The sequence below is a fragment of the Prionailurus bengalensis genome, chromosome F2, assembly GCF_016509475.1.
Source record: "Prionailurus bengalensis isolate Pbe53 chromosome F2, Fcat_Pben_1.1_paternal_pri, whole genome shotgun sequence".
Taxonomy (NCBI): Eukaryota; Metazoa; Chordata; class Mammalia; order Carnivora; family Felidae; genus Prionailurus; species Prionailurus bengalensis.
In genome coordinates this window covers 78,628,724-78,650,889 of record NC_057353.1, presented here as the reverse complement: position 1 = coordinate 78,650,889, position 22,166 = coordinate 78,628,724, and the positions used below count along the sequence as shown (strand labels likewise).

At 49.9% G+C, this 22,166-nt stretch overlaps 1 protein-coding gene across 3 annotated transcripts in view; it reads left to right on the top strand.

Moving 5' to 3' along the window:
- The window catches only part of FAM135B (family with sequence similarity 135 member B), a 283,395-nt gene that overhangs the window by 180,238 nt on the left and 80,991 nt on the right, over positions 1-22,166 (top strand). For all 3 annotated transcript variants that reach the window (XM_043601841.1, XM_043601840.1, XM_043601839.1), the window contains exons 4-6: positions 5,061-5,200; positions 13,715-13,785; positions 18,526-18,699. In XM_043601841.1, coding sequence (XP_043457776.1) covers positions 5,061-5,200; positions 13,715-13,785; positions 18,526-18,699 — 385 coding nt within the window. The remainder of the gene's footprint in view (positions 1-5,060; positions 5,201-13,714; positions 13,786-18,525; positions 18,700-22,166) is intronic.

Here is a 22,166-nt window from a genome sequence, read left to right as displayed (position 1 = left end):
TCATGGGAATCTACCCCCCAAACTAAGAGCATACTGTATATGCTGTGGTTAGCCAACCTGACAATAAATTATATTAAAAAAACAATAAAATAAAACAAAAAAAATGTTTTTAGTTTTTCCAAATAGCTATACAAATGACAATATGATGTGCTTCAAAAATTGAAGGTACAAGTCCATTCACATCTCTGCAGATATCTCACCAAAGTGCTTTTTTTTTATCTAAGTGCCCTGTTAGCAAAATGCTAACCTGCTTCCCTCATCTCACAGGGGCTGAGAAGACCTGGACTTATAAAATGAAATGGGATCCTTTTTAAGAAAAATTTTTTAAATGTTTATTTATTTTTTGAGAGAGACAGACAGACAGCAATCAGGGGAGGGGCAGAGAGAGAGGCAGACCCAGAATCCAAAGCAGGCTCCAGGCTCCAAGCTGACAACACAGAGCCCAACTGTGGGGCTCAAACTCATGAGCTGTGAGATCATGGCCTGAGCCGAAGTCGGACATTTAACTGACCGAGCCTCCCAGGCGCCCCAAAATGGGCTCCTTTTTTGAAAGCCAGGTTGGGAAAGAACTGGGTCTGATCCTTCTCAGGCTACTAGGGCTTTTCATGGCCACACGGATGTTCTGTTGAAGGTGGTTCTTTAGAACTCCAAGAAGCTCGTAGCCTCAACGATGAGCTTGCTTGTTCAGCCATCTGCATAGGACTTGGGGGCCCTGCCTCAGGACTTCAGGTTATTACTTTTCAGGTGACATTTATATGTTCAGTCATTGCTATTCAAAGCACAACCTTTGTGCCAGGTTAGATGGATGCACAGAACTTTCCAGCTCATGATGTAACCAAACCAACCTTCTACTCGTGAACCCTGGAGCCATTGTGAACATCCAGAGCCGTCATAGTGGGCTCCAGCTTTCCTCAAGCTACTTTTATTTCCAGGAAACAGTATTCCATGCTTTATCCATACAGGATGTTGACACCTCTTTGGCTGGGGCAAGTCTGTCCTAATCCGGTGGGTCTCCCCACTTCCATACTTCAGAAAAAGTCATCAACACCTTGGCTGTTTGCTCCCAGGGGATTCTTCTCTCCCTGTGTGGATTGTTTTATTTGGGGACAGAGTCTCCAAGAAAAGAAGCAGCTTTGATGGAGTCACAGAAGCTCATGTCCTACCTCTCTAACTTGGCAATGAGTGTTCTCTGGCCCTACCAGCCATAAAACACTTAGATGATATGGGACTTTGCTCTGGTCATTCTCTAGAGAAACAGTGAACACCTGCTTCAAGGTGGTTTTCTTTTTTGCCTATTCTTTGAAACTGGTAGAAAAAAAAATAATAACGTTTGGCTTCAAGGTAACCTTCTGTCCTTCCTGTTCCTGGAAATAGCCAGAAAATCACCTGGCATAAAGATCATCATCATTATCATCTTTATCTTACTAGGGAGTCTGGCTGGGTTTGGGGAATTTTATAGTTAAACGTACCCCTTTATTTCTCATCTCGTCTGAGTCTTAGATTCACTATGGAAAACAGGCAGGGCATGATTCTTGCCTTATTTGCACTCCGATTTCATGGCCCGCCCAAGACCAACGGTGAGAAAATGGTGGGGCAAGTTTAGAAAGCAAGTCTGCCTTACTGCGGATGTCCTGTTCTTTAGAACGGGATAAGAAAGCTGAGGTCTTGACTTTGAGTCGCTCTTACTCCAACTGTTAAAGGATTCTCACGTATGAATATGGCCTGGGTTTGAAGACATTCGCTGGTAGCTTCTCAGCATCTTCATTTGCCAACAGCCCAAGCCTCCCCTGGATGTCCTCAGGCCTGGAGGGTTGGAAGAGAATCTCCTGGAGTTTTGACCATTTAGCACACACTTGGTTCTCTGGGCGGCTCTGCTGTGCAGGCAAAACCATGGCCATGTTCTTGGAATTGGGGTGGGGTTCCTTGCACAAGTAAATGTGCCACCAGAGGGCTGCAGGCCTGGATTCTGGGGCACCGGGTACACATGCGATGAACAGCACCTACACTCTGTAATCTGCACTCACGGAGGCCCTGGGGTGGGCGGGGGCGCCCGGCAGAGGGAAGGTCATCATTCGAGCTATAGACATTTGGAGACACTGCCGAAATGCAGATTGTTGATATCACTCATTTTGGGGGGGGGGAAACCCCCCCCAAAAATGTCTTTTTACTCTGGCCTTCTGGCCTGAAACTCCAGATTGAGCTGTTTGAAACTCATCCCTTGAACAGTGGGCGCCATTAAGGAGTTCCTCTGCCTCTGCGCTATTCTCTTTTCCCTGTTCTTCTCCTCTCCTTTTCCTTTCTATTCCTTTTTCTTCCTCCTCCTACCTTCTTTCCTCTGCCTATTTCCACTTCCTTATTTCCTTTTTTTTTTTTTAAGCACACTCCACGCTCGGTGCAGAGAGCCTGACATGGGACTTGAACTCATGACCCTGAGATCAAGACCTGAGCTGAGATCAAGAGACGGACGCTCAATCTTCCGAGCCACCCAGGCATCTACCTTGTTTCCTCTTGAAGTTCTAACTGTCCTTTCAGATCCTTATGCATGGTACCGACCCTGCCACGCACAACAGCAGACAGATATTTGGGGAGACGCTAATCTCCGCCTTCTCACTGGGTCACTTGAGTAGAATCTGCTCACCCGACAAGTAAAAACATTCTAAAGAGAGATGTGGCTCTTTACTCCCCAGCCAGGAAAGGGCAGCCTCCCAAAGTATCCCAGGGTCTTTGAGGGTGGAGAGAACACACATTTTCTTCATCTCAGGGTGGCCAGTGCCTGGGATCTTTGGGTGCATAGAAGGAGGGGGAGCTGGAACAAGAACCTTCCATCTGCCCATGGGGGCTGCATAAAATAAGTTGGAGAGCCAGTCCTAGAAATTCTAGGAAGAGGCCTTGCGGAGGAGAAGAAAGTAGCATTTCCTTCAGAGTGCAGGAGGAGGGAGCCAAGATGATGGGTAAGGTGGTCCTTACTGAGGGGAGGAGGCAAGCACCGTATCAGTGGTGCCCACAATCCCAAACGGTGTCCGTGATCGGCGAGCCTTCCCTTGCAAGGAGACACCTGCTGATGTCCTACTTGATAGTAACGAGAAGATGACACAGGAAGTCCCATCAGGCGTAAGAAATGCCTCATCCTGGGCTTAATGGGGCCATTTGCGATTTGGTGATCTCTAGATACCATGGAGTCTTGTGGTCTAGATTGACAGTCTGCTCAAAAATCAGAGAAGTTTAATTTCTCATAGAAATGCGACCAGTGGAATTGTCTTCGACAGAAAGCGCCCAGACCTTTCTCTGAGCACAAAGCGTCATCTTACTGCGTATTGCACACCCAGTATGTGCCTGGTCTTAGGATCTTGATTTATTTTATGCTCTTTGTGTCTATATGGATCCCAGGTCAGAGTGGATATGCCCGTTTTTCACATGGAAAGCTGCTATTACAAGGGGTGATGTCACCTGCCCAAGAAGGCTGGGTGATTGAACTGTTTTGCTGGCTGTCCCTCCTGGTACTGGACGCCTCAGTGCTGCTCTGACCTTCAGAGTCTTTACCCCATCCATCCTCTGCCGTGCTGTCAGGCCGGCTGATAGATCAACTAGGCCTTGACAGTGATAGAGAAAGGGCTGGTGTAGCAAATAAAAACAGAAAGGCATTTGCACACAAGGATCACTTCTATTTAAAGGCCGCATCAATTTGAATCCAACGGGTCTAAATAGGGCTGCATTAGCCCAGTAATTTTATTTCCTTCATGACGAAGTGCAAATTAGAGCAGGCACATCTGAGCAGTCTTGGTAATGACCCGGGATTTTACGTGTTTTTGCTCCTTCCTCTGAAGCTACAAGACAGGTCTTGGTTTGTGTGTCACTGTGCCCTGGTGGGGGCGGGCAGTGACCCTTTGTCCCTGTTTCCAGGGGACTCTTCAGGCCATCTGAGGACAATGCACAAGGCAGTTGAGCTGTTTTTCTCTGCTGGTTGCACTGATTTTTCTTCTTATCTTCTGGGCCCTCTTTGCAAACATGCTATTTATTTTTTTCTGTAGTGATTTATAGAGGACCTGCCTTTGGCTAGGCGACAGGTGCATTTTATTCATTCACCCGAGACTTCTTTCCTTGGTTGCTAAACAGATGGGTGTGAGGATAAACCCAAGCAATACCTCGTCACATGGCAGACACCAAGATGCCCGCCTCTTTTCCTTTGAGCCACGGTCTCTCCATCCGTAGTAAAATCTTCTCTAGCAAGTTCCTACGAGGATTAGGGAAGAGTAGCCAACGTGAAAGCTTGTTGGAAGCTGTAAAGTGCCACGTGGTTGGTCATTATTATGAACAGGTAATCATTGCTTTGTTTTATGTAAATATTAGCATTACTTATTTGAGAATATTTTGATATTGTCCCTGGTGTGCAGTTTATGTGTTAAGTGGTTCTGAGAAGTTCACCCACTTGCTTTCCATACCTCTGGCTGGTGCGTGCAGTAAAGTCTCCTGTCATCATCAGACAGGTGAGTCTTCCTGAACTTGAGTTTGATTCGCAGACAGTGCTTAGGAATTGGAGTTTCTTTGGAATGCTTTGGAAGACACAGAGTTCCTTTGAAACCTTGATGTCTAATACAATGAGGATTAGCACACGTACCTAAAACTCAAGACAGAGTGTTCTCCATATCATACATGATGTGAACAACATTTTCAGGAGGGAGAGTCTAGGGGCACTGGGGAGTTCTTGGAGGAGGAAGAGGTTTCTGTCCGTATCTTCTCTGTTCTTCTCTTCCTCCCTGATTTCAGGAGAGGAGGATTACGGAAGGCTTCATAGAGGTGAGTAGGTGAGGAATTTAGCAGCCACTGATTTCCAGCCTCGGAGCACTGCACGACAAGATCGTAGGGTTTGTAAGGGGTTAGTAAGGTTCTTCTGAGATGCCAGCCCAGTTCACTCGACAGGAGTCCTTCTGTGATTTCAATCTTTGGACATCACAGTGCGTTTGGGGGCCGTTACTTTCTTTGGGCTGGACTGACCCCTGAGGACCCTGCGGGTGTAGGACGGCACTGGAACTCACGGGCTCTTACTGGGATTTGTTTTGCAGACGGCAACAGCCTGCACTCCGCCTGCGCCCACGAGAACGCCGTGCACAGCCGGATCTTTCAGATCTTATACAGGAATGAAGAGGTGCCCATCAATGACGCCGTGATCTTCCGAGCTCATCTGCTCTTAGACGGAGAAAGGGTAAGTGGTAGAATCTGCCGCCAGCCACGAGGTGCTGTCCCCTCCTCCCACCTTTTGTTTGCCCTAAAGTCTGACAGGGATTCATGGCTTTAGAGAACTCATGCATGTATTTGTTCTTTCCGGTACTCATTCTTTCATGTACTTTCTCCATCCATGTCCCACACGGTTTCCATTAACCGACTTCCTGAGGCTTTGATTCCTTCTTGCCTGGCCTGTTTGTTCATCTGTTTGGGCAGGCATTCTGTCACGGAGTCAGTCAGCAGGCACCGACTGCTCCGTGCAGGGCTCTGGGCAGGGCCCTTGGATGAGGGACAAAGCTGGAGAAAGTGGCAGGAGCTCTGCCCTCGAGGGCTTGGTAATCGAGTAGGAGAACAGGTATAGAAGCCAGCACCCTGGCAGGTGACGTGCACTCTGCTGGCTGTAGGCACAAATAAACGAAGGCGCCCCGAGGCTGGAGAGATGAGCTCTGTGGGAGGCATCGATGCTTCCACCAAGGGGCTGGCTTTGAGATGCACCAACTAAGAGTCCCTCAGACTAGGACAAATAGAAAGGGCACTCCATGCAGGGGCAACAGCATGAGGTGAAGCCCACTGACCTTGGGGCGTCTCATTCCGTTTGTTGGAAGCTTGATTGTAAAATCTCTATTCCGGGACACCTGGGCAGCTCAGTTGGTTAAGCATCTGACTTTGGCTCGGGTCATGATCTTGTGATCTCATGAGATGGAGCCCCACGTCAGGCTCTGTGCTGACAGCTCAGAGCCTGGAGCCTGTTTTGGATTCTCTGTCTCCCTCTCTCTCTGCCCCTCCCCTGCTCATGCTCTGTCTCTCTCTGTCTCTCTCTCTCAAAAATAAATAAACCTTAAAAAAAAAAAAAAGAAAACTGTCTATTCCTCAGGTTAGCACGTTTCGAGGGGATGTTCGGAGTCTAAGGCATTACGCGCACTTCCACAGTCCCGCCTCTGATTCCCATTGTCGCACTCCAGCTGCTCGTTTCCTGCTGGAATGCCTTTAACGACACGGCAGTATATTCCCATTTTAGGAAGGTCCTTTGGCAGCAGGTCCCCCCACTCACATTCCCCACATGGCGTGCAGAGCGCCTCCTGCTGGCCAGGTGCTCCCTTCCTCCTGTCAGGCCCTCCTTTCTGTCCAAGTCCTTATGGTCCACGCAGTGACCAGGTTCCACCGTGTGGCTACAGGTGAAACACTGTGGCTCATGTTTCCTTCCTCCATCCATCCATCCATCCATCCATGCAAGATTTACTGAGTACCACCGATGAGCACCTACGACGGGCTAACGATAAAATAGTGACCAAGAAAATACCCCTGGTGTCTCGGGACTTATATTTTACTGGCAGATCAATACATTTCAGTGTAGTCAAATAAATAAGTCACAGACTTCCTATCCCTGAGCTTCCCGTGGCAACATGCTCAGCCCACTTGTGGTGAGATGCACTTGCAAGGGCAGGAAGGGGGGGCCTGGCACCCTATTGGGGGTCCTGCAAAGCCATCACTGGTCCCAAAGTGGAGGAGGTCTAACTCCGGGAGATGACTTCTCTTCACGGTTGCCCAGCGCTCAGCTCCTGCACAGCCTCCACACGGGGTGGAGGTTATTCCCTGAGGACAAGGGATAGTCATGAGAGGCCTCCCTGAAAAGCCTACATTGAGCTGGGGTCCACGTGCCCAGGAACCAGGCATGCCAGGAGCTCGGGAAGACAGCATCCCTGGAGGAGGGCACAGCAAGGGCAAAGGCCCTGAGGTAGCGTGTGTCCCAGCTAACGCCATAAGGCCGAGATGTCTTGCGCAGTGAGTGGAGGGAAGGGGCAGGAGGTGAAGTTAGAGAGGTGGTGGGGGAGGGCGGCCTTAGCGCTGTGGGTGACAGGAGGGAAGGGGGAGGTTATGATTGGGTGACGGCGAGCCATTGATTTCGTCAGAAGGGCGCGGTGTTTGTCTTAGATTTTGTCCCCCGTCTTCCCATCTGTGAGCTTCTCCGGGGCCAGAGTCTCCCGTCTGTCTTTGCAACACCAGCGTCTGCCATGGGACTCTGTCCGAGTTACCCAGCAGATGCGAGCAGGTGACCTGGTTGGTGTAGTGAACAAACTGAACTTGAAATTCCTCCTTTTAGGAGGGGCCCCCTTCCTTCCAAACAGGAATGAGTATCCCTAGGGTTGCCTGTTAGCCTTCAGTGACCCTGGTCTCCTTCTTCCTTATGCCCTCACAGTGCCCACGAACACTTTATCTGTCATTGAAATCAAAAAGACCAAAACCACCCTCCACGAGCTGGGCGTGTCGTTTGACTACTGGAGCGTCTGCCCTCTGCCCTCCCCACCTGCTCTGGACCCTGGGGCTGACCGCATGCACCACTCAGCCACATCCTCCTCTTTTGGGTTCTGTTTGGGTCTAGCCTGGCAGTGATTGGAGGAAGGGAGGGGAGTGGGGCCAGAGAGTACATTCCCCAGGCTCCCATTGGGCCAGAGAGGGCTGCTTGTCCACTGGCGTGCTGGGGCTAGCTGTTATTCTGGGGCTAGCTCGTGTGCTGGGGCTAGCTTGAGTGACCCAAAGGTACACATGCTTTGCCAGCTCCCCATTCACCCACTCAGTGATGTCACATTGGTGGCCAGCAATCAGTTGTGGTGGAAAGATTTATACCAGAGAACTCGGCAATGCTGCCCATCAGGGTTTTTAGTTTTCCTTCTGAGAACTGGTTGTGAAACATTTACTTAAGGTCTCAGCTCAGGTCAGGGGGCTTGCTCCATGGAGCTTTCCCTCCAGTTCTGATAACTCGCTTGGCCCACCTCTCTTGGTCCAGGGCATAAAGGACATCCTGCAGTGACCAGTCCTGACACACCGCCCATCATCCGTGGCTTTCCATAAACCCTCCCTGCACCCTTGTGAGTCATCTCTTTGCTGAACGGCATGGATTCCTCATTTTGAGTATATCATCAGCTTCCTTTCTGGACCCAGTTTCGGAAGAAACCCCTGAGATTGTTTTGAGTTTTAAGGAACCCCAAACCAGGCTGCGTGTTCACACTTGGCTCACCTAGGTTCTGGCAGGCGAACATTACTGTATCTCTTGTCGACCATCATCCTTTGCTGTGTTGACCTCAAAGGCCTTCTGGGCAGAAGTTGCATTGGGAGGCTGGGTTCAGACAATGTTCAGGTGTCTCAGTCATCTTCCATCTGAATTCCACCACTTGCTCCCACCCCAGCATTTGTAGGCCTTCCCAACACCCAAGTTTAGCTCAGGTCAGGTTGTAACAAACCTCTGTTCTGAGGTTGAACAGGGAGTCTGTGTGGCTTCCTTTTTATACCAAATCATTCATTGCTACTACTAATAATTTGTGTTGGAGTAATCCATACAGCAGCAAAGAATGCTACAGTTAATCATTATATCCAGATCAGTGACAATTAAAATTAATTGGGTATGTCCATAAACGTTTCATATCGAGAATGGTTCCATTAGCTCTTTTCCAGTGAGTGTCTGTCTGCTTTGGACGACAAAAACACTGCTTATTGCCAGGTGTCCAGAGTTCATGTTCTGGCATGCGCACAGCCATCATTGTGAACAACAGACACTTATATGGTGGCTATGCATCAAGCATACCGTTGCGCATGCTATGAGAAATGCAGATGTGAAGATGCCTTCCACCCTGGGAGGGCACAGGTCAGTGCAAGACATGGCCGTGGACAGAAGCAGTCACCACTTAAGGCATAAGATGGGATGTTTGCATGACGGTTGCAAAGAGTGAGTGTCCAAGTAGGGTAGCTGTTTAATTTATATACACCATGTAATCCCTCAGAGGATTTGGAAAGGCTGACAAAATGCATAGAACAGTAAAAGGAAAAACAACAATAACAACAGACTGAGCCAGAGTCAAGGAAAATCACAAAAAGGGGGCGGGGAAGCCTGGAAGCCTAAATGTAAATAGGGCTAAACGTAACAGACCGAAATGCATGAACATGGCACTAGGCGTTGCTAATGGGAGCTCGCACATTCAGCACCAAGTTTCCCAGCAGCCAAAGCAAAAAGGATAGTTACTAGCCACAAGATGCTTGGTGCCCTGAGGAGGACGAGGGGCAGATTACATCAAAAAGTCTTTGTCAACAAGGCTGCGTGTTTATAGGCTTAAAAAAGAAAAGCATTTCTCAAAGTGTGATTCCTTGTTGTACCCACATCACGGTCTCCTGGTGTTACTTGTTCAAAATGCAGATTCTTGAGCCCATCACAGACCTAGTGAGTCAGGCAGAGGGTTTTCTTTTGAGGGGGCAGGGAGTTGATTAAAAGCGTTGAATTGTTATGGAATGGGTGGAATTTCTGCAGGAGGCTGTGAACAGCGCTTGATACCAAGGGTAGAGAGGGCAGGGGAAAAGCAGTGAAGTAGACCTCCCATCTGGGGAAGAAAGCATCATTTCCAGAAGGATGGTGCAGGGGCGAGAGTGGACGGGAGAGTTGAAGACACAGCAGTTAGCACCATGAAGGCCCTGCCGGACACCGTATGTTTACCTGTTGTGAAAGCGGGGGGGGGGGGGGGGGCGCCCTCAGGAATCAGGAGGAGGAGAGTTGGGATTTGGAAAGGTCCATCCGGCAAAAGGACAGAAAGTAGGGCCCAAAGCCCCAGGACATGGAGGCAGTGCTAGGGTCCACGCGGGTGTTGGCGAGCACCACAGCAGAGGCAGCAACGGTGAGGATGTGTGGAAAGAGGGAGCTGTGTTTCAGCCAAGGGCCTGTGGACCTGGGCTCAAGTGTGGGGGGTGCAGCACATCGTATAGTCAAGAAAGTTCAGTGGGAGTTGACCGTAAGGTTTGGCCACAAAATGGGCTTGGGGTCCATTGACGGTCCAGGGTAGCTGGGAGAAGATCACTTTTGGGAAGTGACAGAAATGCAGGCTGAGTTATAGTAACAACCACAGGATCTTAACACTAATACCACCTTATATGTATTCGACGTGTGTTGTGTGGTGGGCGTTGCACTGAGTGCTTTGCTTGGAAGGTCTCAGCAGCCCATCACTACGGTATTGTGGTATGTTTTGCAACACTTGCTTTATGGAGGAGGACACAGCGATGTAGAGAAGTGATTTGTCCAAAGTCACCTACCAAAGTGGTAGAGTGGAGATTTGAACCCCGGCAGTTTGACCACAAAAGCCTGGGTTTCTGACCAGTATGTGGACCCACCATGTGGAGTTGGTGTAGGAAGGGTCCTCTGGTGGCCAGGTCCATAGGAATTTGGAAATAACAATAATAACTAATATTTATAAGAATGGTCTTTGGAGACGCCCAAGTGGCTCAGTTGGTTGGTTTCGGCTCAAGTCATGGTCTCATGGTTCGTGGGATTGAGTCAGTTGCACTACAACATGGAGCTTGCTTGGGATTCTCTCTCTTCCTCTCTCTCTGCCCCCCCCCCCCCCCCCCCCCGCACACACTGTCTCTCTCTCTCCCTCTCTTTCTCTCACTCAAAAAATAATAATAAAAAAGAATGGTCTTGGCTCACATGTTGTGTTAAGCCCTTTGGGTGTATTTTCTTAGTCACACAATAGCAGTGCTCTCTAAGGAGGAAGTAATATTTAACCTCATCTACAGCTGAGAAAACCAGTTTAGAGGGGCTGATTGGTGCAGGCTACAGCCAAGAATTTCACACATGTAGCTCGATGTCCGAAGCTGCCTCCTCCCCCACTGGCTGTGATGCAGCTCAGGAGAGAAGCTAAGAATGGAGAAGAGTCAGCATCATGAATGGAGTCGAAAGCAACCAGGAAGGGAAGGCATACCCACAACACAGAGGGGAATCACACAACAAGGCCAAAGAAGCTTTGGACCCTTGACTGAATCTGGGCTGTGGGACTCACCCGCCAGCTGACCTTGGGGAGGTTGAACTGCGAATTCACTCCTACATGGAGCCTCAATGTTCTCATTTGTGAATGAGGGACAATAGTTTTGAATTCTCCGTTTTATCCACATTGGAGAAGACAGAATGGGCAGTCAGCTGCTGCATAGGAACTCTTCTGCGGATACTAGGCTACTGGTTTTATGTTCAGTGCTACACCACGCTGCTTCCTGCTGCTCAACAATGACTCTCTCTTTTCTTTCATGTTTATTTATTTTTAAGAGAGAGAGAGAGAGAGAGAGAGAGAGAGCATGAGCAGGGGTGGGGCAGAGAGAGAGGGAGACACAGAATCCGAAGCAGGCTCCAGGCTCTGAGCTGTCAGCACTGAGCCCAGCGAGGGGCTGGAACTCATGAGCCCTGAGATCATGACCTGAGCCGAAGCCTGAGCCACCCAGGCGCCCCTAAACAATGACTCTTAAAGGGAGGTGATGTCTTAAACCAAGTGATATGCATCAGTGGCTGGGCGTGCACGTGTGCACATACGGACGTGTACAGGTGTGTGCACCTTTCCACACGTGCCCATGTACGAGGGTGTGTATTTTGAGGGAGGGGAAGGCAGCCAACTGCCAATGATTAATTGAGTGGTTAGAGAAGCCAGTGACTTTATCCTGGAGCATCTTGGAGTTCAAGATTTATTGAGACATCAGTAAACCCATAGCCAGGCTCAACCCTGGCCCGGGATTCCGCTCCTAGTTCCAAAGGAATTGCAGCAAGTTTAAAACTGGGGCTTACAGTGAGTTTTTCTCGCCAGCACGCTCGGGAGGAGGTTAGGCGGGTTTCCTTTGCCAGTCCCACTTCTGAGGAACGGGCGGCAGGAGGCTCAGCTGCCTGGGTTGTGTGTACGAAGCAAGGTTTGTGATTATGCAAAACAAAGCTAGCAGAGGAAGTTATTCATAGCACTTGGATCCAGCAAAATGTTAACTTTTAAATGCTTTTTTTTTCTCCAACACATTTTAAAACCCTGGGGACCTAAAGATAAATTCCATCCATATGTCTGTGCCTGAGTTCTGCTTAACCAGGAACGTGTTTCCAAAGATGCCTTTGGGTAAGAGATTTCCATCCCTGAAGGATGAGGACATTTTGCAAAGAAACAAAAACCAACAGGAGAGGGGGTGGAGAAGAGCTTTATTTATTCCTCAGGACACATGAATACTTTCTATGTGGCAGGCTCTATTCCTAGAGCTGGGGATCCAGAATGAATTGAGACTACTCTCTCCCTTAATGATGACTGATTGCTGTGGACACTGTGGCGGGGGGGGGGGGGGTGGGATTTAGCCACAGGCCAGATGGGGATTGTCAGTGAACACCGTGAGCCTGATCCAAGTGAAGTTTGCAAATGCCAGGCCTGCATTGCCGGGTCCAGGGATTTTTTTTTTTTAACAGAAGCTGGAAACTTGCAATAGAAATGTGAGGTTGCCTGATTTTTGAATGTTTGCAATTTGTAAGGTGCAACTTGCAGCTTGGCGAGGACTAGACAGAAACAATTTGGGTCCCGGGCTTCCTGGTTATGAACCGGAAACAATTACAATAGGAAGCATTGAATGCCAAGATAGAAATTAGATACCAGGGTTTTGTGGGTTACAGGGTAGAAGGGCTCCGTCCAGCCTGGGTGTGGGGAGGAACTCATGCCCTGCCCCAAGTGTGCAGTGCTCACCTAGGTTTCCCCGCTGAGCAGCGGCAGCGGAAAGATCTGGTGTTGAGCAGGCATCCTTCCTGAAGGTGGGATGGTGTTGGAAGTGGGAAAAGAGGAGCAGAGGGTACCATCTTTTAGATGTAGGTGAGAAGCCAGCAGGTAGAACAAATAGATTCCTTTGATAATTGAGGAAAATAGGAAAGTGAAGAATGAAAGCAGCTGTGGATAGGATAGGAAATGCCAACGTGTCTCAAAGTGTAAACGGTTGAATGAAATGGACCTCAAGCCAAAAATGAAAGATCTGGGGGCGGCCAGGTGGGTCAGTCAGTTAAGTATCTGACTCTGGTCTTTGGCTCCATGAGTTCGAGCCCCACATCTGTCAGTGCGGAGCCTGCTTGGGATCCTCTCTGTCTCTCTCTCGAATAAGCTTAAGAAAAAAAAGAAAGATCTGCTTTCTTATGAAGCTGACCCCTCTTGGGGGATGACCCCCACTTTCCTGGGTGTCAGCATTCCCCGCTTACACATGGACAGCAGTGCCCACCTGGCGAGGGTGCCCGAGGGCAGAGATGATGTCACCTCTAGCATTTTCCCATCGCTAGCCAAAGGGGGCTTCTTCCGGGCAAGTTCACAGCCCCCTTTCCCAGAGCAGGTGCTACAGAACACTTCCCTCCTGCCGAAAAGGATTCCAGATCAAATCTGTTTGGGAAGTAAGGTGCTCAAAAGGCCTGCGCTATAGAAAACTTGCCTAACATTTTTTTTTTTTTGCAAATTGGCTTTTTCCCCCATTTGACTCCATAAATCCCTTCCTTCTGATTTCCTCATAATGCTCACAGATCTCCCCTCCAACCAGAGTTCTATGGACTCTGCATGGGAATTCTGCTTTATGAATAAATGACATTAACGTGGCAGTGAGGTTCTTTTCCTACACTTTGGGAATTAGGCCAGCTACATTTTTCATCTGGGCCAGGTATGACTGCTAAATCCCTTCCACTTTGTTTCTCTTGCAGGTGGAAGAGGCACTAAGTGAAGTCGATTTTCAGCTCAAGGTGGATCTCCACTTTACAGACAGTGAACAGCAGTGAGTGTCCCTGAAGTCTCCAAATCCTGGTTTCCTTCCTCCAACCCTTCCTCGTCCCTGGGGCACCTCCTGGCCTTGAACCTCAGAACATTTCCCAGATGCCTGGCTCCCAGCAGTGGGGCTGGGAGCATCTGCACGGTCACTGTAGACCGCGTGCCTTTCAGGCAGATAGCTCAAGTGCTGGGTGCACAGACAACTCCTGACTGCTTGCCTTTAGTATCTAGCACCTTCTCATACCTGACACCTCCATTCGTTTCCGGTGCAGTATTAATTAGGTCTTCAGATTGATGACCCTATGAGGCTGCAATCCTCAAGGCTCCTTCTGAATCAGAGGAGAGCCTGCCTGGATCCCACGTCTTTGTCCCAAATATCTGCTCCTGTGCTTCAACTCTCTGAAAATTGAAAACCCGTTGACTTGTGACGTGCCGATTCAACAGGCAGGAGACCACGCTCCTCCTTCCTATAACTGCTTCCTCTCAGCCTGATCCATGGCATCCCCCTCCTGCTACTCTGGGCAGGCTGTCAGCTGTAGATTCCGTCAGGTCATAAATAAATGGTCCCTGTTTCAGGCAGGTATCAGGAAGGCCACTCGAGGGTATTACCAAAACTCTAACCTCTCATCCGGTTTATGACCTCTTCACTGCCCCCCTCCCCTGCCTGCTTCTGCCACCCCCCAGCTTCAGGCTTGTTGAGGTCAGGAAACTCCCAGGGCAGGAGCAGGGCGGTGGGAGGCCTCTTCTTTGTTCCTGCCTCCTTCCCTGCAGGGGCGTGTGGGTCTCACAAGGTCACGCTCAGTCAGGAGTTAAGGGATTACAGAGGAGCAGAGGTCATATAGGACAGGTTCAATTGCAGGCAAGGCTCAGTAGAGTTTGAATCACTGCGCCCTTTGCTCTTGGGGTATCCCTATGCATTCTTTGGGGATATACCCACTAATTAGGCAAGCTTGCTCACTCCCCCACTGTAGTTCTTTGATGTAGATGCCTCCTGTGCCTGGGCCATTCACTCCTTGCTGGAAGCTCTTTTGGCATATTCTTCTTGAAAAAACCCATATCTGGTCCTTGGGAAATGAACAAAGGCACTTTAATCCCTCGGGTGGGGAACCCTGTTCCCCTGCAATCCTGCTCACTCTTCCTTTGGCCAATTCAGCCACCCTCAGTCTCTCCCCTGAGGACATATGCAAGATGATTCAGGTACCAGGACCTATGTTCCCCCAATTGTAGGGGACACAGGGCAAACACACTTGAAGTTCCCTCTCACTAGGCTTACAGTTATGGGGCAGACACTCCTTTTCCCTCTGTTCTGTTAGCAGAATCGCAGAGAATTATCCTGACCACTCTTCACAAGCTAATCTGCACTTCTGGTCTCTACAAACTTTTCAGCAGAAGCATCACATCCTCCTATGGAAAATAGAAAACCAGGTGACCAATGGTCTAATGCTGTCAGAACGACCTCCCAATCCCTTCAGAGTTCAGATGCCCCTTTGGAACTTTCTCCCTCTTCTCAAGGACTGTCCCATCCCTGAGATGTGTCTGGTTATTACAGAGTTTCCATAATGTGAGGAGTTGAGTCACATGGGGTGCTCTGAGATGTCAGTGACCTGATGTGTCTGCGCATTGAGAACGGACATCTGCTGATGTGCGGATGGGCATATCTAATGTTTGGGTTGTCAGAGGTATCTGTCCATGGTCCTGCCATGGTGTCTGGGCTCAATGTCACAGATTCCTCATTCTTGTCTGGCCCCCAAGGCCCTCAGGCCACTTGCTTCCCTCATCACTGCTTCTTACCTCTTTGTGAGATGGTGGACGCTTGGGAAATCTTATTTTCCTCAGGATTTGTTCTTCCAGCACCATATTGAGCTTAGAGCCCCTGCAAGAAGCTGGCTTTCTTCCTAACCTATAAACTCAGAAGTTAAGCCTCTGCCTCTGTTCCCATATGCCCCCTCAACCATCTGCGATTCCGATCATCCGCCCGTTTCTTTAACCCACCCTGCCTTATCTTCCTGTACCTGCTTCCTCAAAGACATTCATCCATTACTCCACGGTAGACATTTCCAAGCAGTCAGAGAACCCTGCAAATGATTCCATGCTCGGCCTAGAAGTCATTCTCCATCCCGCCTGCCTGGCAGTCTGAATGATAAGTCATGGCAGACCCAGGAGATGAGACCATCTTGCCATCAAGATGGGAGTTCATGGAGATGGGACCAAAGTGTAGGACATTCAGCAGCCCAGGCTCTGTGCTCAGCCGCCACGAGATGCTGGTCGAATCCCTGAATTGTTCCTACATCTCAACAGCCTCATTTATAAAATGGACACTATTATAGAACCCATGTCTCACAAGTCTGTTATGAAGATTAAGAGAGACAGTATCTCAAGTGTGTGGTCTGCCGAATCAATGTCTTCTTCCTCTCTGTGGCTTCCTAGATGCATGTGGGGCCGGGCTTCCACGTGCCACTTCCTGTCTGTAATACAGAGCACTTAATAACAATCAGAGCAGGGGGTTTTCATGGAGTACAAGATTAGCTAAGGGGAACAGGAAGCCAGGGACTGGGGAAGAATTCAAAATGCCATATTTTTTCATTTTCCTAAATTGGGTTTAAGGATGATGCAGTGTCTGTAGCACATCCTGGGGATACGCATTAGGCTGTGAAACATGACCCAGGCAGATGGCTTCTTTAGAACCATGTAGGCCCGAGTGGAGACCAAATAGGGAAGCATGGCATCGAATATCAGGGATTTGGAAGGGCCAAAGTCAAGATCACCCTGCTCCAGTCGGCCCTCTCACACTTGCACTTGCTACTTTGCAAAGGCCCACGAGCACATGCCTGCATAGGGACAGGAAGCTCACTCCTTACCATCAGATCCCCTCTGTCGCTGGACAGTTCTGCCTATGAGGAAGTTCTTCTTTATTTAAGGAACAAGTCCTTTTTGTGTGCCTTTCTTCGGTTGCCCTTGATTTTAATCCTTGCAACCACTTAGGAAAATTCTCAGTCTGGATGACCCTTTAAGATCAGATAAACAAGACTCTTCAATAAAGTCATCTCTTCATCTCCAATTAAATGTCAGGATTCTTTCTCTGTGTTTTGTGTTTGATCTCTTTTTGGTTCCTTTATAGGAACTCAGTGCTCAGGGTGACCTTCATCGTTTCTAAATTGAGACCCCCACGAACTGAGTTTTATCTCCATCGATTGGTTCTATCCATTATTGAACACAAAGCAGCTATCACCTCCTTTAATCTGAGTTCTTTACTCCTATTGATGTGGCTTAAATTCTTTTAACATTTTTGACACCTTTGCTCCCCTGACGTGTGCTTCACCTCCTCTTGTTCTAGCCTAAGAATATGTCTGTGATTCCCACAAGCTTGTGTCTGAATGGATTCCAAGTGACGAAGTCCAGTAGCCCAGAAGGGACTGTGTGGTCAGATGAACGTGGGCCTAGCATTTCAGTTTTGTCTCGTGACTTGGAACAAGTCGCTTAACCCATGCTGGCTTTGATTCCTTATCTGAAAATGGAATAATACTAGTAAGACCTCATATGACGGTCATAAGGATTAAGGGGAAAAACACTGGATTCCGTTCATTGTAAGGCCTCAGTAAGTTATGGTCAGAATTAAAGTGAATGTAAACGCGAATGGCTTTCTGAGACTCGGGAGGTACCCCCTTTCCCCATCCCCATCAGGTTTCTGCCTGGTAAGAGAGGAGGCTGTTGTTTGTGGTCTGTTTACGGAGTCACCCTGGGCTGCAATGATTTACTTGCCAATTTGCACACAAGCCAAGCGACAGGATTCCAGGGGGATTCCAGCCCCTTGAGCTGGGTCTTGGGAGTCTGCTCCCTTCCCTTCCTCTCCCGGTGTCTCATTTCCATCTACGGAGGAAGGAGAAGTTTGTCCTCCGAATACTCTCTGAGCTCTGGGCTCTACCCATGGAAGATGCCCCATCCATGCTTCCCAAGTGCTCTGCTTCAGAGAGACTTAGAGAGCCGGAGTGATTGGCTTCCAGAACTTGAGGTTAGCACTGGAAGAGTTTTATTTAGAGAAGAATCAGCCCCTTTTTTTATAACCAATGGCTCTGTTGGGCCTTGCCTACCAGCCAGTTCATCTCTTAGGAATCAGACACACCCCAGTGACAGAATGCTAGAGCAAAGGTGCAGGAATCCGTCTCGAAACTCGTCAGACTGTTCAGCCATTATGCTTTGGGACTCATTTATTCCTTTGGTCAGCCACTTCTTCTTTTCTATAAGCAAACATTTGGCCAGCGTCTACAGTTTGCCAGATACAATGCGAGGTATTGAGACAGAAGGACGAATTAGTTGAATTTCCTGGCCATAAGAGGTAGGACTCTGGCAGAAAACCCAGACTCACGAGGCAGTGCTGTGCTGGACGTTGGTGGAGGGAGACGAGCAGCGTGGGCGGGAGGGAGGCCCAGGGCTTCAGGGTTGACGTGAGCCCTGAAAAGGGGTCTGAGCGTCTTTCCATCCCTGGCCTGACAGCAGAGGGGGTGCTTGGTATCAGTGGCAGCAAAGCATGAGCCCCGGGGCTGCTGAGAAGTAACCGTGTGATGCCTCCTGAGTTCTCTTCCTTCTCGGAGCCTCAGGGATTTCAAACCAGACAGGGTGATTGTAGGGGACAGATCAGATGATGCGTGCATGGTGGCTGGCCCGGGGTGGGGCCATCAGGCAGACCTGCCTGGGTGACAGCAGCGATAGCTTGCCATCACTCACCTGGGCTCACTCGCTTGCCTTCCAGGCTGAGGGACGTGGCGGGGGCACCCCTGATTAGCAGCCGCACGCTCGGCCTGCACTTCCACCCCCGAAGAGGCCTGCACCACCAGGTCCCCGTCATGTTCGACTATTTCCACCTGTCGGTGATCTCGGTGACCATCCACGCGGCCCTGGTGGCTCTGCAGCAGCCCCTGATCAGGTATGAAATTACGAACATGAACGCGGAGGCGTGGGGCGCTGCCTGGATTTCTCGTTATAGTCCTTCCGCGGCGCAGCTGAGGGGGGCCGGGCTGGCCGGGATCGATGGGCGCAGACCAGAGGGGCTTCTCCCAGGAGGAGGGTCTAGGCTCTGGGCCTCCCTCGGGGGCAGGGGAGTGGTGGGCGGTGGGCGGTGCGGAGAGGGCATCAGGAGTCCAGGGCGCGTGGGCAGGGAGCCAAGGGGCTGAATCTGCCAACAACGGATTAGACCTGGCAAGACTAGATTCGGATCGGACCTGGGCCCTGCACCTGGCTTTGCCTTTTCTAACCGTGCCTTCTCTGAGAAGTCACCACATGTCCCTGAGATGCACAGTCTTCCTCTCTAAACCAGGAGCACTCGTGTCCCGTGCACAGATCTTAGTGGCTCTCAAACAAGGGTAATGGCTAGGCATGGGACAGGGACTCTGTTTTCTGCGCCCCTCCCCAGGTTGCCATGTGTTCAAATGCAAGGCCACCCATATGGCCCTGTGTTCACCCTGTCAGTGAAGCCCAGTGATGCACCGAGGCTTAATACATCCCACAGAGCTGGCAACAGTGAGCATGTTCCTCGTGTGCCTGGCATGGCCTGCTTTGTGCACCAGGTCACTTCCTAACCTTGCCCGTGTGCGTGGGCATGAAGTGGTCATGCGTGCAAAGGGACAGTCAGGGATAGAATCTTGCGATGTGGAGTCTCGGGAAGGAACTAACGATCCAGTGCCCCTTTTAAGGAGAAATTCTCACTGCTGGTGGTTAATATGCATGAGACTCCAGTCCCCACTGATGGTTGGGTAAGAGCTTGGCTCTGATCACCTGCTGGGGTCAGCCACTAGGAAAGGAGCCGGGATCCTGGCCGGCTGACGGGACCCGCAGATGCCGTTCCTGGAGGCCTTTACCCAGTCCCCGTGCCCCTCAGCCGAGCCCCACCCCAGGCTCTGCTTGCTGTGGGGGCTAATTCAGACACTGATCTGAATGGTGGACAGGATGGATATATGTCCAATCAACCGTAATCCCCAAACTGAGAAGTGTCATCCAGAGATAAAGACTAAGTGGGCTAAGGAGCATGGTGAGAAGGTTTCTGAAAGAAAGGGTGCATTGCATACTCTGGGCCTTGAGCAGTGTAGGGTTTTGACGTAGGGAGAGCCCTTGGGGAGTTAGCTCAGAGCCCATGAAAGGAGCCAAGGGCACTGAGGGTGGAGGGGGCTGGCATCATGGGCTGTGCGTGTGCCGTGCCTGGCCTCCAGCGCTTCGCTGGCAATGTGGACATTCTCCTGCCCATCTAGGGTCGAGCTCCTCCAAACTGGGCCCTGAAAAAGGAGACACCCCTGTAAGGAAGACCATGGGAATATTCATTGTTCTTTCTCAATCGCTATATCGAGGGCCTGCTGTGCCCCAGGACCAGTGTTAGGGTATGCACAGTATATCCCACGGGGGCAGCTAAGGAGATGTTGCGATAGACTTCCTTGTCTGCATTTATGGTGTTATTATACGCCAAGTGCTGCTCAGAGTTTGGCAGAAAATATTAACAGCAATCATAGGTATAATCAAAGGAAAGCAGACCTGAATTTGGGAAATTGTAGGAAAAATAGAATCCAGAAAGGGGGGGCGGGCATGAGGATCCTGCAGAGATATTTCCTGGCTGTGTGCTCGCTCTGAGGCTTGGCAAAAAGTGGCCTTGATGCAGACTTCAGGACACAGTCTGCCGTCAGTGACACGGGGCTGATGGCGGGAGGTGGTGTCCTATGAGTGGCTGGCTGTCACCTGCTGGAAGTGAGGTGATAGCCACGCCCTCCCCCCCCCCAATCCCCCGCCCTGGGCCCCCCAGCCCTGGGCCCAGGGTAGGAAAGAGGAGTGCCCTGCAGGTGGTTCTGGGGCCTGAGACTGAGCTGTTGTGCCTCAGCTGGAGTCAGGCCCGTCCTGTTGTCTGCAGCCACCAGGTAATTCCTGGGGGTCCTCTGAGTGATGTGTAACCGCTCTAGACATCTGTTTCAACATTGAAGTAAGAAGGAAGGAGAAGGAAGGGAGGGAGGGAGGGAGGGAGGGAGGGAACTTACGAAATGGGCAGTGATATTAATCCAGCAGAGATGAATAGAGTGCAGTAAGATGAAGTTCATCGTCTGTGCTGCACATGGTGACCATGTGCTTGCTTAGTGGTGGGTGGCCTAAGCTTGACCCATTTCTGGAAAGGCCAAGCCAGGAAGCTCTGGGATGAGCAGATCAGATCTGGGACCTTAAGAGGCTTAGAATTTGGCAGGGCAGAAACATACGTAAGTAACTCTAGTTCAGCAAGCCAACCATCCTGGGAGTGGGAATGTGATGGAGGGTGGGGTTGAACTGTTGGCTTTGGGGTCAGAGGGATCTATTCTGAGCCCCCTGCTGAGTGAGCGCGTTAGCTCCAGCACATGACTTAAGCTCCCCGAGTTTCTGTTGCAGTTTGTGCGGGAAGGTTATTAGAAGGAGTAAATGAGATAGCACACATAAACCCTTGGCCATGCATTCCGTTGATTAATATTTATGCAGTGCCCGCCATGCGCACATCTCGGGGTCCGATCTCGGCCTCATGTCTAGCACAGTGAGAAATAAATTTGGAAGGATAAAGGTCTCATTTAGCAGTGTAACGAATGACACATTGAGGAATTGAAAATCCATTCATTGTTTAAGAAGGAGGCATTGAAGGATAAGAGCAGAAGAATCACCCAGTAAGACCTGTGTTTTGTAAAGATCCCTCCTGCGGCCAGAGTCGGCTGGGCTGGAAGCGGTATCAGGGTGGAGACGAGAGCCAGGGTCCAGCTAGGAGCTAAGTGTCCATGTTGCCCAAGATGGCTGTGAAAAGCCATCTTCCTGCCGCTGGGAGCCCTGATACTCTCTAACGAGGATTGGGGACCTGGAAACTCCTCGTAGAAAACTTAACCTTCTGATGGAAACAGCTCCTTGCAAATCGAATGGAGCGCACAGAGACATTCAGCGTCAGAGCCTGGCTTCTCCAGGGATGGCAGTTAAAATAGAACTGTCTTTTGTTCTCTGGGTTTTATAGGAAGGATTTCTATTAGTTACCTCACAGTGGCTGGGAACAAAGGCAACCCTTTAAAATGATGGGAAACACCTGTCAAATGGGGCAAGTTCTGGTATTTCCAGAAAAGTGAGTTTCCCAGCATTCCTCAAGTCCAATCAGGAAGGAGCAGGTGAGAAATTAAAATTTAACCTCAAAAGACCTTCCGCCTTCCCTGAAACACCCTCAAGAAGAGACTCCAGTGTTTCAGCCTTAAAGGGGGCAGGTGGATTCCACTGGGGGGATTCAGATCCTCTGGAAGAGTCAGTCAAGGCCACAGTTCAGGAAAATAGCTAGTGATTCCAGTTACTAACTTGCAGTCTGCCCCCGAATATGCCATGAGCATCGCTGCTCATGCACATGTTCTCTGTTTTCCTGCAATG